This window comes from Crinia signifera, chromosome 1, assembly GCF_055691185.1.
Source record: "Crinia signifera chromosome 1, ASM5569118v1, whole genome shotgun sequence".
NCBI classification, from domain to species: Eukaryota; Metazoa; Chordata; class Amphibia; order Anura; family Myobatrachidae; genus Crinia; species Crinia signifera.
In genome coordinates, this window is record NC_139217.1 from 435,220,857 (window position 1) to 435,239,269 (window position 18,413).

At 42.6% G+C, this 18,413-nt stretch overlaps 1 protein-coding gene across 5 annotated transcripts in view; it reads right to left on the reverse strand.

The window, feature by feature from the left end:
• IPO11 (importin 11) overlaps window positions 1-18,413 on the reverse strand; it is a 376,178-nt gene that overhangs the window by 216,343 nt on the left and 141,422 nt on the right. For all 5 annotated transcript variants that reach the window (XM_083153175.1, XM_083153179.1, XM_083153188.1 and 2 more), the window contains exon 16: window positions 17,388-17,514. In XM_083153175.1, coding sequence (XP_083009301.1) covers window positions 17,388-17,514 — 127 coding nt within the window. The remainder of the gene's footprint in view (window positions 1-17,387; window positions 17,515-18,413) is intronic.

Consider the following 18,413-nt stretch of genomic DNA (forward strand, 5'->3'; position numbering starts at 1 on the left):
TGCATCTGGCCCTTAAACTGAACAATTGGTAAATAGCAAGTAAGTAAACAGCCAACGCTATTGAAGGAGATCAGATGTGGCCAATCCATGGTGGTGACCATTATCAGCCCTAGGAACATTCACCTCTCCCAGGTGTCAGAGCTGTTGGGGAACCTGGGAGGGGTCTGTTCTCATCTAGTGGTACAAGATGTACCTTTTTATGAAAACCCACAACTGAAATGTAATTCCACACTATATCTTTGAATGTAGAACAGTTTTGATTGTGTTTAATATTGGGCAGCACCTGTACTGTAAGAGGAAAAGAGAATCATACTTCATGCAGCACAAAATCCCAGATCCTGATGGAGCAACTAATATGGGATGATCACCTTACTACATAACATACAGTAATAGGCATCTTGCTCCCCAGCAATACACAACATTAATAGAAAATGTTTTATTTTAAAATGAATCCAAGGCTCCACAGCAAATTCCCATTTCAGTAATATTACAGAAATGTATCAAAGCAGAAAGTGCTATTGATTTAAATGGTAGTGGTGTAATGGCTCTTACTGTACAAGTGCTACAGGCATTCTGAGCATATTATAAGAACTAAATGAGCATTGGACTGAACACCACAGACAGGAAGAAAAGTAACACTTCCATTTAAAACTCTTGAGAAAAAAAATATACTTGGATAGTTTGGGGGAGAATGTAAAAGCCTGCGAGAAGTGCGAGTTCTCCTGTGAATTTTTTTTTAAAAAGGGGCAATCATTTACATGAGAAAACCTATTAAAGCACGGGTGTCAAACCCAAGGCCCGCGGGCCAAATCCGGCCCGCCAGACCAAGTCTACTGGCCCGCGCTGCCGCTGCCAGTCTGTAAAGCCGGCTGCCTTCTGAGAACGCTAGCGCAGAGCGTTCCCAGGAGTTCAGTGCGCTGCCCGGCGACGTGCGTGATTACGTCATGCCGTGCACCCTGCGCAGTACTCTCAGGCAAAGGAGCAAAGCCTGACCGTAAGGTGTGGGTGCGGTGACGGCTGGCCTGCCCTGGCGCGCGACGGAGGGGGGATCAGCACCTTTTGCGGAGCCTGCTGCCACACAGCATTGAAGTAAGTGCAGCAGTGGCTCTCACTCCAAATAATATATGAATGATGCTGGCTATGGTGTGACACACCTGCTGCAAGCTGCAGCACAGAGTCTTGTCACATGGTGGCTTGGTGGGCTGTATTGCTGGTATATGAAATAAGTATATTTCATATACTTATTTATTAAATAAGTACATTAAATATACTTATTTTAATATGCCACCAGCAGCCCACCAAGCCACCATGTGATCGTTTTGGGATTCACTTCAGAGTCAGACCTTGGGTGACATGGATGGGATGGAGACCTTTATTGGAGGGAGGGTCTCCATTTCCCCAGAAATCCTCAGCTTGAGCTGACTAGTTAAGGGGGGGTTAAGGGGGGCAAATTCCTTCTTAGATGGACAAAACCAGGTGCACTGCAGGTGGGGCAGATGTACTGTAGATCCCCCTGCAGTGCACATGGTTTTGTCCATCTAAGAATGAATTTGCCTCTAAGAGTGAACTATAATAAGGGCCTTAATGCCTTGTGTTTTCCATATGTGTAATAAACAGTGGTTGGCAATATTTGTATGTTTTAAAAAAAAAAAAATTACTGTTTGTTACCAAAAATAATTTTTCAATAAATTGCACATTTGAATATCTACTTGTCATTATTCTGACTATGTTTCTACTTTAAGTTATTACTTACAAAACAGTAATAATTGAATGCAATGACAATAATTTATTATGATAATAAAGAGTGGACACATAGTCCTATACAACCGGCCCTTTGAGGGTGACCAAACTGCTGATGCGGCCCCCGATGAATTTGAGTTTGACACCCCTGTTAGATTCTGCTTTGTTGCTGCTTTAAATGCAACGGGTGAACCCGCACACTTCCTGCTTCTCTCAGGCTATTACACTCCCCCTTTTGTTTCTTTTGTTTGTGCATAATGAATAATACTGATCATATTTCATTATTTATGCAACACCAATAGAGTGTCAAAATAAAATACCATGGGGTATATTCAATGCCTCATGGCGAGTTGTAGTAGTAGTACGTTTATTTATAAGGCGCCACAAAGTGTCCGCAGCGCCGTACCTTGTGAAGGAGAGCAGTGCCAATAACTCACAGTCACAGCTTGCGGGTCAGTATTCAAATGCGCCCCCCCCTCCCCTCGCTGCACTTGCCGTTTCCACCTTGCTGTTTCTTTTTCCAGCGAGGTGGAAATGGGCAGCGTGGCTGTCAAAACAGCACAGTTCGGAGGAGTCCTCGCCAGCAAGGATTCCCACGGAACACAGAAAGGGCGAGCGGCCGGTGAGGGGTTAGATGACTAGGGTGGCTTGTATTCAGCGAGGTTTGGCGGCATTGAATACTGCCCAATAGGTACAGTATGTATCCTCTAACTTGGGCCAGATTTTGTCTTGGAGAAACCAAATAAAAATAAAATAGATGTGATCTCTTATGGCTTTTATGCTTTACTAGTCTTAAGGCCCGTCCGACGGATGGGGGAAAGTTTATGCTTATGCAATTCTTGTTCCACCTTTCCTTCCCAACCACAGCAGGGCAGGAGCTGCTGCAGCAGCAAAGCAGTCTCCATCTATCCTCCTACCCTTACCAACCGCAGCAGGGCAGATGCTGCTGCAGCAGGTACAGAAGATCCCGAAATCCCTCAATGAATATGCAATCAAGATAAATAAAGATCTCACATGGATTTCACAACGATATCTGCAGTGTTCGATTCACAGACCACTCTGCCGATGAGTCGCTTATTAATTTCAGTTTGTCAAAAGTTTTGTAAAGTGAAGATGGTTTTTCATTTAACGGACCCTTATAGGCCTTTAAAGGTCCACTTAAGGGAGTCTGTTATTTGTGTTGTATTCATAAAGTCATAAGCTTTCCAATCACAAGGCATGAAAACAACAGAAATAGCAGAGCTATTAAACAAATCTTTGAATTTAGGGGGTGATTCAGGTTGGTTTGCATAAGCAAACTCCTTCTTTAATGGACAAAACCATGTGCACTGCAGGTGGGGCAGATGTAACATGTGCAGAGAGAGTTACGTTGGGTTATTTTGTTTCTGTGCAGAGTAAATACTGGCTTCTTTATTCTTGCACTGCGATTTAGATTTCAGTTTGAACACATCCCACCCAAATCTAACACTCTCTGCACATGTTACATCTGCCCCATCTGCAGTGAATATGGTTTTGTCCATTAAAGAAGAAGTTTGCTTTTACCAACCAATCAGAATCACCCCCCTTAGATGGACCCTTAAGATGATAAGATAGTGTGCAAAGTTTAAAGCATTTGAGAGTTATCGTGGAACATACATACACACACACACACACACACATCGTTCATTTATACTTATGTAGACGGAACATGTATCCTGTAACCGGGATATACTGTAGGCTTCTGTGTGCCGTACAAGGGGATGCCAGGTGAAAACCAATGGGGTGATGTGATTGCTAAACTCCATTGCACAGCACACAGCAGTCACAGCTCTTTCCTGCACCCAACAACTAGGAAGGGGGGGGGGGGGGGTGGCAGGACTCGGGCCTTTACACTGTTGACCACACTGTGGAAAGATGCTCATAAATAAAAAACGGCAATGGCTGCACCACTTTGTGTGACAGAAGCACAATAATGGTGATGAAGAGGTGTGAAGAAGTAGTAGTATTCCAGGCTAAAAACAGTGGTATTGACAAAGCGGTTTATACAATTTATGTATTTTCTAACTTGCTAAACCTAAAGTATCTTAAAAGGCAAAAAATAATGATATGCTTAATTGTATCTTCCCATCCATACTCGGCAGCACACTATTCACATTCCCTTACGCAGCTAAATCCCCCATCTTTATTCTAAGCAATTATATGCACAGATGCAATGACATTTCGGAGGTGGAAGGGGATTTTTTTAACAATCAGATTATTGCTTAAAAAAACAAACAAAAGAGACAGAAGGAACTGAGCAATTTGGAATACAATTTCCATAACCTACTTTGTAGATGTTAAATTAGCAGATTACAAAGTATTTTGATTATGTTAAAAAACAGATGGGACATGGGCAAAAAATATGCAAATATTCATAATCCCTTTAATTTGTAATCTGCTACCAAAATTTAGCTAAACAAAGTTTCCCGTTTTTTTTGGTAGTTATATAAGAAAGTACTGTAATATAATTATTTACATCAATGTCAGAACCCTTCCCTTTACTCAGAATGATGTCAGGATGAGCTGGAGGAGAATAATTACAGGGGAGCAGGATATATGGGGGAGAATAAATACAGGGGAGCAGGATAATATGGGGGAGAATAAATACAGGGGAGCAACTTAATTGGGGAGAATACAGGGGAGCAGGGTAATATGTAGGAGAATAAACAAAGGGAGCAGTATTATATGGGGGAATAAATACAGGGAGCAGCATTATATGGGGAGAATAAATACAGGGGAGCAACTTAATTAGGGGAGAATACAGGGGAGCAGGATAATATGGGGGAGAATGAACACAGGGGAGCAGGATAATATGGGGGATAATAAATACAGGGGAGCAGAATAATATGGGGGAAAATAAATACAGGGGAGCAGGATAATGTGCGGGAAATAAATACAGGGGAGCAGGATATATGGGGGAGAATAAATACAGGGGAGCAGGATAATATGGGGGAGAATAAATACAGGGGAGCAACTTAATTGGGGAGAATACAGGGGAGCGGGGTAATATGGGGGAGAATAAACAAAGGGAACAGTATTAAATGGGGAGAATAAATACAGGGAGCAGCATTATATGGGGAGAATAAATACAGGGGAGCAACTTAATTAGGGGAGAATACAGGGGAGCAGGATAATATGCGGGAGAATGAACACAGGGGAGCAGGATAATATGGGGGATAATGAACACAGGGTAGCAGGATAATATGGGGGAGAATAAATACAGGGGAGCAGGATAATATAGGGGAGAATAAATACAGGGGAGCAGGATAATATGGGGGAGAATAAATACAGGGGATCAGGATAACATGGGGGAAAATAAATACAGGGGAGCAGGATAACATGGGGGAGAATGAACACAGGGGAGCAGGATAACATGGGGGAGAATGAAAACAGGGAGAAGGATAACATGGGGGAGAATAAATACAGGGGAGCCGGATAACATGGGGGAGAATGAACACAGGGGAGAAGGATAATATGGGGGAGAATAAGTACAGGGGAGCAACTTAATTCTGAAGAATACAGGGGAGCAGGAAAATATGGGGAAGAATAAATACAGGGAACAGTATTATATGGGGAGAATAAATACAGGGGAAAAACTTAATTAGGGAAGAATACAGGGGAGCAGGATAATATGGGGAAGAATAAATACAGTGGAGCCGGACAATGTAGGGTAGAATAATAACAGGGATGCAGGATAATCTGGGGGAGAAGAATTACAGGGGACCAAAATATTCTGGGGGAGAATAATAACAGGGATGCAGCATAATCTGGGGAGAAGAATTACAGGGGAGCAATATAATCTGGGGGAGAATAATTACAGGGGAACAGGATAATCTCTGGGAGAATAAATATGGGGGAGAGCAGGATAATCCTGTGGGAGAATGATCACAGCAGGAAAATCCTGGGGGAGAATAACTACAGAGGAACAGGATGAGCTGGGAGAGAAATATGTGAGGAACAATAGTCTCTCTACTTCTCTTTATAAAACAAAGTTGGGAGCTGTGGGCCCGATACAGGATTGAGCACAGAAGTCAAATTGCACACAGGTGATTTTCGTACACTATACAGCGTGAGTAAGAAGTGCAAACAAATCACGGAAAGATGCGATAGCAGGCGGTGACCCTAATCGCTGGGATGGCGGCAATAACAGAGAAGTGATTTTGATCACAATAAAGGGTGGGCATTTTACGCTGGGCTGCCCCCACCATGTGAAAGTATGTAGTTGCAGTTTCGCTATTTTAGCAAACCTGCAACTGCTGCTGATTGGGGCCTTGTGCTATTCCATAATTCACAACTGTTATTTTTTTAGAGGACAGTCTCAACGTACTGTGACCAGGTCACTGTCCATATCTGCATGGCAGTTGGGAGGTATTCGCTTGCTGTACAAAGAGGAGGCTGCCGCATTCACTGTAGTGTTTAAGGATGCAGGTACGCAGCATGCAGTGCGCCCTCTTCTGGTGATTGTTGGGAGGTAAGATCCCTACTCGGAACAATTTATACCAACATGAATATGCCTGGGAGCCTCACCCTGGGGTGTAGCCTGAGCTTTGTGGGCTCCATGGCAACATTTAGAAGGTGTAATTGTCCCTGTGCTTTTAGAGAGACCCTCTTTATACTACGTGCAGTTCAATAACTGAACAGATAAAAATCTATAATAGGTAAAAAAATAAAAATAAAAAAAATCGTTGTAAATCCCATAAATATTAATAACTAAAATTCTTTACATATTTAATGCCAAGGTTGAAAAGTTAACTTGCACAATGTAATGAGTAAGCCTGGAACATCAAGAAAACAATTAAAATAATTGCTTCACAGAACATGATGTTAAAAACGCAGTTCTGGGTCACCTATCGCTCGTTGTCAACCCTTATATACAAAGTGCCGCACGTGTCACAGCAAAGGCAGAACACAAGTACTCTAAGAGAATATAAGTAACAAACAGTGAGGAAAGTGGTTCTAATAAATGAGAAATATTAAATTGTGTCAAAATAACAGTACAATATTGTAAGAATGAATGAACCACATCTTTCCCTTAAATGTGAGGGACCCTCTCCTAAGACTTCTTCTCTAAGTTAGCATTGTTGGACTATACAGTAAGAATGAGCTGCTCATCCTCTGTAGGTTTGCAACAAATACGGATAGCGCACTATGTGACACAGATGTGTCCTCCATTGCTTAGTGTTTTTGGAGTCTTAAACTTAAGTTAAATGATAGTGGACACTTGCGCCTGAATCAGACTCGTTCGCTAGGGTGCGTATAATCGCAGCCTATCAAACAGGTCAGCACCATGCAACCCTGCCAAACCCCCCCCCCCCCCCCCCAATGTCTGCATCCCCTTGCTAGCATGCGAGGAGATGTGTACGAGTACACATCCCCTGGCATGCGGCCGAAGGGGAAATAAATCATTCAATGGTCACCGAAGAGCGTTCTGAACGATATTGTGAATATGGTCCAGTGTGTACGCTGTGTATCCTTAACGATGCACACTGTTAATGACCCTCTCCCCTTGTCCAGCATGTTCAGACGAGGGAGGACATCAAAGACGGTCATGCAGCAGTATGACCCTCGTTCCCCGCCGCTGATACCCCACCGCCCTCATGTGCGTCATTGGCAAGTGTGTATGCATCCCTTCCCCCCTGCCGGGTACCACCGCCGTCAATATTGGCGTCAGAATAGTGTGTGAGGGCCCTTTCCTCCGATCTGGCATTGACAGATATAATTGTGACTCTGACTCTTTGGAACTCTCTTCCCCGCACAGTTCGAGAAGCCTCTACTCCAGAATGCTTTGAATATTAACTCCAGACTTTCCTGTTCTCTCAGCATATCACTAATATCCACTGTTAACCCTTTGAGTGGTAACACCTCTGTGAGAGATGCGCAAAATATCCACTAAAAATGACAGCGTCGCTCACATATGTTATATAAATTAAAATAAAAAATGTGTACAAAACAGATTACATTTCCTATATAAGGCAAACATTACCGGTCATTACGATGACTACAAATGTTTGCTTGCCAATTTTCACACCTATTTTGACAAAGTCACTTGGCTCTCAAATGGGGTTAAACTGGTTTTGTATTTTGTGTTTTAAAGGCAAATGTACGGCACTTAAAGTCCTACTAGGAGAAAAGAGCTTTATAAATGATATTATCTCTATTATTACTATCACTACTACTATACATTTTATTATTATTACAATAAGGGTGTATTCGGACAATATATCTAATGTGAAATTTACAGGAGTGGAATGGACTGCATACAGTATAAGGATTAATGGAGAGGGACATCCATATGGAGATTACAGAGACATATTACAGAGCAGGAGGGGAACAAGGGACAGATTCTGGAGTCAGTAGTGTAGCGGTGGTGCTGGAGGAGAAACACGCTAGTTTCTCAGGATGAGATTTGCACAGTGAGAACAGCAGGGTGCCAAGGACAGAGCCTTGTGAGACCACAACATATAGTACGAAGGGCGAGATGCTAGTGGTAGAGTGTAGGGTTTTTATCGGTGTCTCCAGCAGCAGAGAGTTCCAGGAGGATGAGTACGGAGCAGCGACCTACACAAACGAATAATGAGCCACTGGACATGCTCTCAGGATAAAGAGCTATTTAGGTATACGCAATAGACATCATCATCCCTTCTCTCGGAGGCTGTATGTAGAGGGAGATGACAGCCAGGACATGAAGAGTCTTCCCACTTTGAAGCGGATATCTATTTCATTTCAATGTTATAGTGAATATGGCAATTTATTTCCAATTACCAAGTCAACAAAAAACATCCCAGTACACAAGGGGACGGTGTTTGTGCAGCTTTATACGCAACGTGCTGATAAGCAAACTGCATTGTTGGCAGCAATAAAGGAAGAACACATCAGAAGAGAACAAAGATGTGAAACAACAAACTCCGGGCGATGATAAAGAGTAAGTAAAGCGTCACTGAATAGTTGGGTAATAATGGGGCGGCTACACACACAGATTGGCAGTGTACATCTGGAAACCACTGGGGAGGTGCTGTTGTTGGATTCAAAGTGAACGGCTAATTTCAGATATTTTATCTATTTCAGCAGAACGTTCTCTCTGTACTTTGTTAAAAGCAGAAATACATTAACTTGCACTTTCCCATCGCCTGTCTTAAATCCCTGTAAGTTTGCATTCTATTTCTTTATGAGATAGCTCTGTTTCTGGTGAGCCGGGGAATATGGGAGGATGAAAGGACGCAAGAAAATTAGAAAGACAATTCATTATTTTGCTTGTTTACTTAAGCCGTGTACGCATTCTCTTTGAGGGAAAAAAAAAACAGTTTTTTTTCCTATAGCGAAGTTGATCAATGAAACAGAAGTTATTATTCTTTTATATCCGTGTATCGAGGAAATAAATTAGTCTAGCATCTGAAATTCCATTTATACAGCGCCCCGCTCATATTCAGAAAGAAGTATTATTTATTTATTTACAGTTTCTTCTATAGTGTAGCATATTCCGTTATGCTTTACAATTGGAAACCGGGATACAACAAATTGGGTAGTAACAAAATGGCAGGGGTAGAGCCTTCCTCAACCAGCCTTCTCTGGTGAGCCAAGGCATATTATCATCTATTGATCTCAGCTGCAATACAATACATAGAACAATACAGTAGGGGATTAGCAGAGGAGTATGTCCATCAGCTCTGGCTCACTTAATCCTATTAAAGGGATAGATAAGATGGCGCCATCTGTACTTTACAGCACAAAAATAAAAGTTAAAAATACAAAAACATGACCAAAACACATGTATCAAACAGACCGAGGGGGGTACTTAATCTGTGTCAATATTTCCTGACAGGGCAAATATCGGAACTCACCTATTCAATGCTGCTGGTAACGACAGCATTGAAGGGTGTCAGATCTGAATTAATTTTATTTTTCATTTACCAATTCTGTAATATTTCTAAAGAGGCCTACAAATTGGACAAAACTTAAAATCATATGAATGACAACAACCAGTCATAATGACATTTTTATGTACTGTATGCACTGTGTATACTGTTAGCGATGAGAGCTGCCGTGGGTCAATAGCGATATCCTGTGTGGTCAGGACATGGAGCTCAACCTGAAGATATCGTCAACGACAGCTATACCCCTGGATGTGGCTACAGACGAGATCTTTAGGAAAATCGTTTGGTGTGTTTGCACTACTGTATGTCATTTGTGATGCCAGGAAAATCATGAGCAATATTGCATCATTTGCAACATGGTCTAATCCGTGCCCAGGTTTAAATGGAAATAAGATTTTCAAAGACAATCCATCGAAAAAAAATCAACCTATTATTTATTTTCTTTAATGTTCAGTCCAGTGACTTTCTTGAATTTATTTATTAAAAGTTTCTTATATAGCGCATACACATTCCACAGCGATTTGCAGAGTATATTAGAACATTCACATCAGTCTCTGTCCCAGTGTAGCTTACAATCTATATTCCCTACCACATGTTCACGCACACACAGACTAAGGTTAATTTGTTGGGAGCCAATTAGACTACCAGTATATTTTTGGAATGTAAGAGGAAAACGGAGTACCCGGAGGAAACCCAGGCAAGTACAGGGAGAATATACAAACTCCGCACAGTTAGGGCCATGGTGGGAATCAAACCCATGACCTCAGTGCTTTGAGGCAGTAATGCTAACCATTACACCGTCCGTGCTGCCCCAGTCAGTACAGATCAGTCCTTAATTCATGAGGTGTTTATTTTTTACGGTATGTTTCTTAATATAAATTACTAGAGACCAGTCTGTAACATCATTTTGACTTTAAGAAAAAAAAAGAGACCCAGTCTGTGAACATTTATTTCCTTAAATAGCAATTAAGATTTAGTACCTATTACTTCAATTACTGTCATTATCAATAGTACAATTATGGTTACATAAAAGGCAGAGAAAAAACCTTAAGGAAGCATTTGACAGTAATTTAATGAGGAAAGGCTTTCTGCCGTTAAATGTGTTCATTATGTTGCCTGTCATTAACAATACTGACAAAACGATACAACTATTTAGCCAATTAAACAAATGACTAATGTGCTTTTTGTCACCCACTCCTCTGTGTCCTGGTGAGTGAAGGAGTAAAGCGTATTATTGTCTAATACATATTAATAATGAGCTAGTCACCACTTGTTAAAGCTCTATTAATAAACTAGCACTTTGGATTGGACTTCAAAATCATTTAAAGAAATATAGAAAATACTAATTAGGCCCTATCAAGTGTTCACTGTATTCTGAGCGAATTATACTTTTTCAAAAATGGATATCAGGTTTAAAAAAAAAAAAAAAAGAAAAATGATCATGGTTCTCATATACGTAAATATATGAGGGAGGTTCCATAAGTAAGGTATGACGTGTGTAATCTTTTCTATTTCATTGTCATTTCCTGCTAGGCCAGAGCAGGTGGATTACTGTTCCTGCTCACGGCCATTAAGGTGGGTACACACTGAGCAATGTTTCATCTGAACCGCCAAATCAGTCCAACATAACGCTCCTGGAAAATGAAGTGATCTTTACACCAATGTCAAACTACAAGCACTCGTGGGCCTCAGCCTCACCTATCAAGTAGGCAAGTGGCAACAAAGAAAGCAATTGCACTCTGAGCATTCATTGTGGAATATGCAAGGGCAAAGACAAATGGACAAATAGACTCACAATTAGGCTCTCCCCGATCTTGCAAAGCTTCAAACGGGCACTGAAAACTCACCTATTGATCAAAGCGTACCCTTCCACTGCATAACTTAGTCTGGAGCAGTGTTCCCTCTAAGTTGTGTGCGCGCGCACACAACTCGACGAGCGTGCGCACAGACATTACAACAGAGCGCACAAAGCAGCAGTGGTCCCTTTTTGCAGTTGTGGATTCAAGTAATGTGTGTTTCACCCATTAACTACATTGTGTGCTGTGTTTTGAATGTTTACTATAATTTTGAAGTAAAGCTAACACAAATGCTAAACGTCATTTTCCAGATATATAAGTGACGCACAAAAATTAAAATTTCCTTCCAAAGTTGCACAGCCAAAATCTTTTGCCGCACACAGCCATCATAAAATTAGAGGGAACATTGGTCTGGAGGCTGGTTCTCCGACCCCCTGACTGCTTAAATCCTGCTATCTAGCCACCACCCCACTTGCTTGCACCTCTTGTAATCTGTGTGTCTCCCCTTGCTACTAGATTGTAAACTCCTCAGAGCAGGGCACGCTTTCCTCCTGTTGTCAAAGCCCACTTCTCTTCACATTTCACTCACAGCTCTCCTATACTCCAACACTCAGTGACCATCTCCGTCCGCATACTCATCTCCATCATTGGCCACAAGCCTCTAGTAGTACTGTATGTTGAGTCCTCATTACTTTATATTTAAGCTGTAATGTGTATTGAACTGTGGCGCTCTTTACCTGTAATTTTTGTTATATATTCAATGTAATACTAGGTTTTGTCTCCCTGTACTGTTCCTTTGTATGGCGCTGTGAAACACTTGTGGAGCCTTATAAATAAAATGATAATATGGTACTTGTGTATTATCACTGCGCCCAGTTTTGCTACGTACGGCACCGTAGGGAAATCGCATCGCATGGGCCATTTAAGGGTCATGCGATGCGATGCGATTTTTAAGTCAGCCCCGGGCCATCGCATGTCCCGCAAAATCGCATGCGATCGCATATGATTTTATAGGGTGTGCGATGCCATTACATTAGCTATACAATAATATGATTGTATGTCCTCAAAATAGGTTTAACTATCCATGCTACTCCAAAGTGATTCGAGCGCAGCGGATTACTTTACATGTATTCCGCGTGCTCACCACGCTTCAGGCTCGGTCGCTCGCTGCGCTCGCCACATTATATAATATCAACTCTACGCCGACGTGGATAGTGGGGTAATGAAAAAGTTGGAGGATGCGTTCCACCGCTGCTCGCCACGCTTCTGGGTGGCGTGGATAGTGGGGGGGTGCGTTAAACCTATTTTGGGGACATACAATCATATTGTTGTATACCTAATGTCATGGCATAGCATGCGATTTTGCGGCAGATGCGATGCGATGGCCCGGGGCTGAGAGAGCAGTGAATAACTTACATAGGAAAATCGCATGGCACTAAAATGGCGGATGCGATTTTCCTACGCAGAATAGCCCACTAAGCAAATTGCTTAGTGGACGCCATGCTTATACACAAGTACCGATAATATAATAATAATAATAATAAAAAATAGCACGCACTGTGCAATAACTATAGCAAGAAGGATGTATTCCTACAGTGCTTTGGATAGATAAACTTGATTTTGTTGAAATAATTAAATTCCAAAAAGGGGAGGAAAATACAGGCCGCTTTAAAATCACTATTTCCTCTTGATGCTACATCAAGACCCAACCTTTCCTAACCCATAGTGTTGTGAAGATAGGACCAGACATCTGTTAGAGTAGAGGACGGCATAGAGAACAGCCATGAGAGGGACCTCACTGGCATCCGTGTCACCGCACATGTATTATGTACATATTGGCCGTTAATAAAGCGATCTGCTGCTCATTAAGCACATCTCTGGTTTCATTCTAGTTTTGGGTTCCTCCCAGTTTACCGCCAATTATTTAATTGACGAAGCATTTCACACTTGATATCTATTTCCAGGACATGCAAAGGCATACCCAACACTGTAATGAGCCGTGTCACATTAAATGATCATTCCACTGTAATTCTGCAAATGGTCTACACCTAATAACAATGTCCTTGAAAAGGCAAAGCAGAACAAAGAAAAGAAGAAATGAAACAATAAATAAAAGACCTGGTGTAGGAACATTCAGCGCACAGCAGCTAGTACAGAAGCACAGAACCCACTTCAAGCGAACGGATTAAATCGAGCAGGAAAATAACATTAAAAACACACATAGTTTATGACTGAGTGCTGAAAGGGTTATCTATAGGCACAGAGAGGAAAAGGGGCTATATAGTTACCTTTAATCAAAGTATCACATTGCGTAGAAGCTTTAGGAAAAATGTTGCATTTTTTGCAGTGTTGCATTTGTAACCATGCAGCATTTTTCATAATATTGCTACACAATGACATATATTGATTAAGCGTAACTATAAGCCCTTTTTTATCTATGCCTATAGAGAACACTTAAGGCCTGTACACACTGGGTGAGGTTGAGCTGAAAGTCGCTCAAAACAGCAAGTTTGAGCAGCTTTCCACCCAAAGCAGCCCAGTGTGTATGGCCCGGCGATGAGCAGTGAGCGCTGCTGTGTGCTCCGGCATCATTGCAGAGAAAGTCGCTCATCTGATGTAATACCAGCAGATGAGCGGCTTTGTATAGCGCTGCGCTATGCAAAGCCACCCCCACCCCCCGTCGCCGGTCAGGGGGAAAGCCTCTTAGTGTAGCAATCATTGCTGACATTACACGCTGGGCATAGTCGCCCATTGTGTATGGACATACAGCGCTCATTTATAAAACGACCATGTGTCCATTTAAAACTGAGCAACTTCAAACTATTTCACACTAGTGGGATTTACATACATACATACAAAGATAAAACCATTTAAAAAAATTACTGACTTCCATTCACTTAAAAAAAAAAAAAAAAAATTGGTATTTCGCACAATGGGGCAGATGTATTAAGCCATAACAAGAGATAAATGCAAGGGTGATAAAGAGAGATATCACCCTAGCTTTGTTGGGATTGTAACCCTGTGAAGTTGTGCAGTATACAACTTCACCGTTTTGCGACAAGGTTGCGTAGGAGTTATTGGGACGAGGGTCGCCTGGTTTGTTGTGCGACTGGGTCGCAATATTTTCTTTATGGTTACATGTGTATTTATCCTTTAACCTGTACCTGTGTCAAGATAGGGATATATACGTTTATATTCTCCTTAACACCGATATTCAGTTTGGGTTACCAGCTTAGTCAGCTTTCCTCTTGGACCTATCTCTGGCGGTCGCCACGGACTTGTAACCACATACACCTGGCTGCACCGGAGCTAGGGCGGGCTTAACTCGCCCTCTCAAAAGTGGCGGCTACAGGCGAAGCCTAGCATCCAGCAGTCTGTGGTCACCTGTCAGAGAAGGCCAATAGAATTAGTGCAGAGGATAGCGGCACCGCTCAGTCAGGCGCCATTCCGGATCCTAAATTACTCCCTGGAGTGTAACAGTATCACCGGCCCCAAAAGAAAAGGGGAGATTGCTGTGTCCATATTATCATCTCCCAACATGAATCCTGCAGAGCAAGTCCAGGGTTTAACTCAAATGATGCAAGACCTCACCCTTCAGGTGCCGGTTCAAGAAGGTATCACGCGTTCCACTCAGAACGCCGCCCTGGAGCCTAAGATGAACTTTCCTGATAGATTTTAAGGCGACCAGATAGATTTTTTTAACTTTAAAGAGCCTTGTAGATTATATTTTCGCTTAAGACCCCGGTCCTCTGGTTCTCAGGCCCAACAGGTGGGAACTATTATATCTTTACTCCAGGGTGATCCCCAAACATGGGCATTTGGTTTAAAAGCTGGGGATGAGGCGTTGTCATCAGTGGATAACTTTTATAAAGCCCTCGGGCTGTTGTACGATGACCCTGATAGAGAGGCTGCCGCTCAGTCATCTAAGAGCCCTCAAACAAGGAAGAAATCCTGGAGAGGTATATTGTTCCGAGTTTTGCAGGTGGTCTAATGATTGCGGGTGGAATGACCTAGCACTGCGGAGCCAGTTTAGACTGGGGCTGTCAGAACAGATTAAGGATAGTCTATTACACTACCCAGTTCCCACTACTCTTGATAAGCTCATGGAGCTAGTGATTAAAATAGACAGACGTCTTAGGGAACGTAGAGCTGAAAAGGATTCAGCATTGTTGCCTTACCCAGGGGTCTACACAGCGGCAGAATAGTTGGATGAGCCCATGGAAGTGGGTCTGTCAAGGGTCCCCTCTAGGGGGGGTCTTCGTAAAAGGAACCTTGGGGTCTGCTTTTTGTGTAACAAAAGGGGACATTTTGTGAAGAACTGTCCATAGCGTCAGGGAAACTTTCAGTCCAAGTGAATGGTGAGGAGGTTCACTTTGGTCTTCAGTTTGTCTCCTCCCAAAACTCTATGTTGGTCCCGGCGAAAATTTCCTCTGGCGACTCTGACCTTTCCTTAAAGGCCTTTGTGGACAGTGGAGCCGCAGGGAATTTTCTTGATATTTCTTTGGCTAAGACACTTGGCATTCCTCAAGTTAAAATGGATAGGCCCATTTCCATTCGAGGTTTGGATGGCAACTCACTGCCCAACGGTCAGGTGATGAGTTGCGCCCCGCCAATTCAATTAACTCTCGGGCGTTACACCATGAGAAGATAGTTCTTTATCTCACTCACTGTCCTTTAGTTCCCCTGGTGTTAGGCCATCCGTTGCTCGTCAAAAACAGTCCTGTTTTCAACTGGCAAACTGGGGAGATAACGAGTTGGGGTTCAGATTGTTTTCCCCAATGTCTAGAACATGCGGGTGACGCTGTCCCTGTTCCACCTGGTGTTTGGCGTGTCTGGAGCCCTTGGAGGAGAAGGTGCCCACTGGAGTGACAACCGCAGATACCGTGGAGTAGTAGATATAAAATCATGTGGTAGCTGTAGCCCACAACTGAGGATTACTTTGGTATGCATACCATCCTCGTGGTTTTAAGTGTTGAACCTGTGTGTTTTTTAGAATTAAAAAGTATTACAGTATGAGGCGCCCCTTCTGTCCTTCCTTTCTCTCTCTCTCTCTCTCTCTCTCTCTCTATATATATATATATGGTACTCTTGTATACTAGCACGGCGCCCATCGCATCGCAGACCATATCGCATGCGACGCGATATCGGCCGATGTTCTACAATGGCATACAATTTTAAAATTGTATGCCATTGTATATGGCATACAATGCCATACAATACGATGGGATGCAATTATAAATTGTATAAGCACCCTAATGGGTTCTTACAATGCTTAAATGCACCCCCACGACACCCCCCAAGTACAAACGTGAACCCGAAGCGTGCTAAGACCTTTTGATACCCCCACTATCCACGTCGGCGTGGAGTTGATTTTATAAAGTGTGGCGAGCGCAGCGAGCCACCGAGCCCGAAGCGTGGCGAGCCCCGCGAGGGGACGCGGATACCTTCACAGGTATCAGCGTCCCCTTGCGGGCTGCACAGGTATCCGCGTGCTCTCGCCACACTTTATAAAATCAACTCCATGCCGACGTGGATAGTGGGGGTATGAAAAGGTCGTAGGACGCGTACCGCTGGGCTCGTCACGCTTCAGGTTCACGTTTATACTTGGGGGGTGGCGTGGGGGTACATTTAAGCATTGTAAGCACCCATTAGGGTGCTTATACAATTTAATATCGTATATGGGTCAAAATCGCATTGCATGCCATCAGGTGTATGGCATGCGATGCAATAAAAAAATCGGGCGACTAATTATCGTGGGCGCTGTGCTAGTACACAAGTACCATATAGATATTTATATATATATATATATATATATATATATATACATATATTATATATACATACATACATGCATACACACACACACACACACACACACACACACACACACACACAAAACATAGCAAATTAAGTGGAGTTATTTACATATTGAATTAATGATGTTGAACTTAAATGTACTTACAACTAAGTCTTGGTCCTGTAGCAAACTAAGAATGACTTCATATAGAGGTGGCCTCAAATCAGCTTTGAACTTCACTGAAATCCACTGTCCAATTAGCCAAATTACTCTGCGACGTAATAGCTTATACCTACAAAATAATATAACATAAAAAAAGTATGAAGCAAACATAAAACATTAACATTATCAAAAAGAAAACATCACTTATCTCACAATATACTCACACAATACACGTTATACAATATGTAGGCACCTGCAGTGTGACAACAGCTAGAAAAATCCTCAGTATTGCTCACAATGGGCCTCATTAACAGATGGAGCTTATGGGGCGTACACAAGGGGCGGTTATCGCCCCATTTCTAAGTAATCTGAGTAGTTGCGCAGTCCCGCGAGACGCCATCGTCGGCAGGGAAAGACAGTGCTTGCGGGGCATTGCCTATAAATAAGCCAGTCTCTCTGCATAGAGGCTGGGTCACCCCATATGTACAAGGCTGTAGTCCAACTCCCAGGCAGGAAATCAGGAGCAATAGGCAGCAAAATGCACACGTGCAGACCTAAAATATTCTTACTATGCATATGCAAAAGAACCAGTGCAACGGTGTATGCATATGTGTACGACATCGCTATTAACCGAAATGCACAGTAGCAACAATGGCCATACAGATTATACCCTCCCATCTTTGGTGCAAGCTGCGGTGAACCCAAATTGTTTGCCATCACTAGGCATGTACACTGTGTCATCACTAGCGTGTGCACTGTGTATTCACCCAGGATTGCATGGGTGCATATAATCCCACAATTTGCAAATGCAATGCGGCCGTACGTGAAACTTGTTTACGTGCAGGGGCAACTTGAGTAGTCGATGCTGTGATGTGCGGTGCATCTATATCAGAGAAACTGGATCTACCAGTGCAGACAGTAGACATCGCATGACTTGACAGGCTGTCGCATGGTAGTAAATAAAAACAATGCTTATGCTGGCATCTATATATTTGTGCATGTTTTTATATTATTTACATATATTGGAAC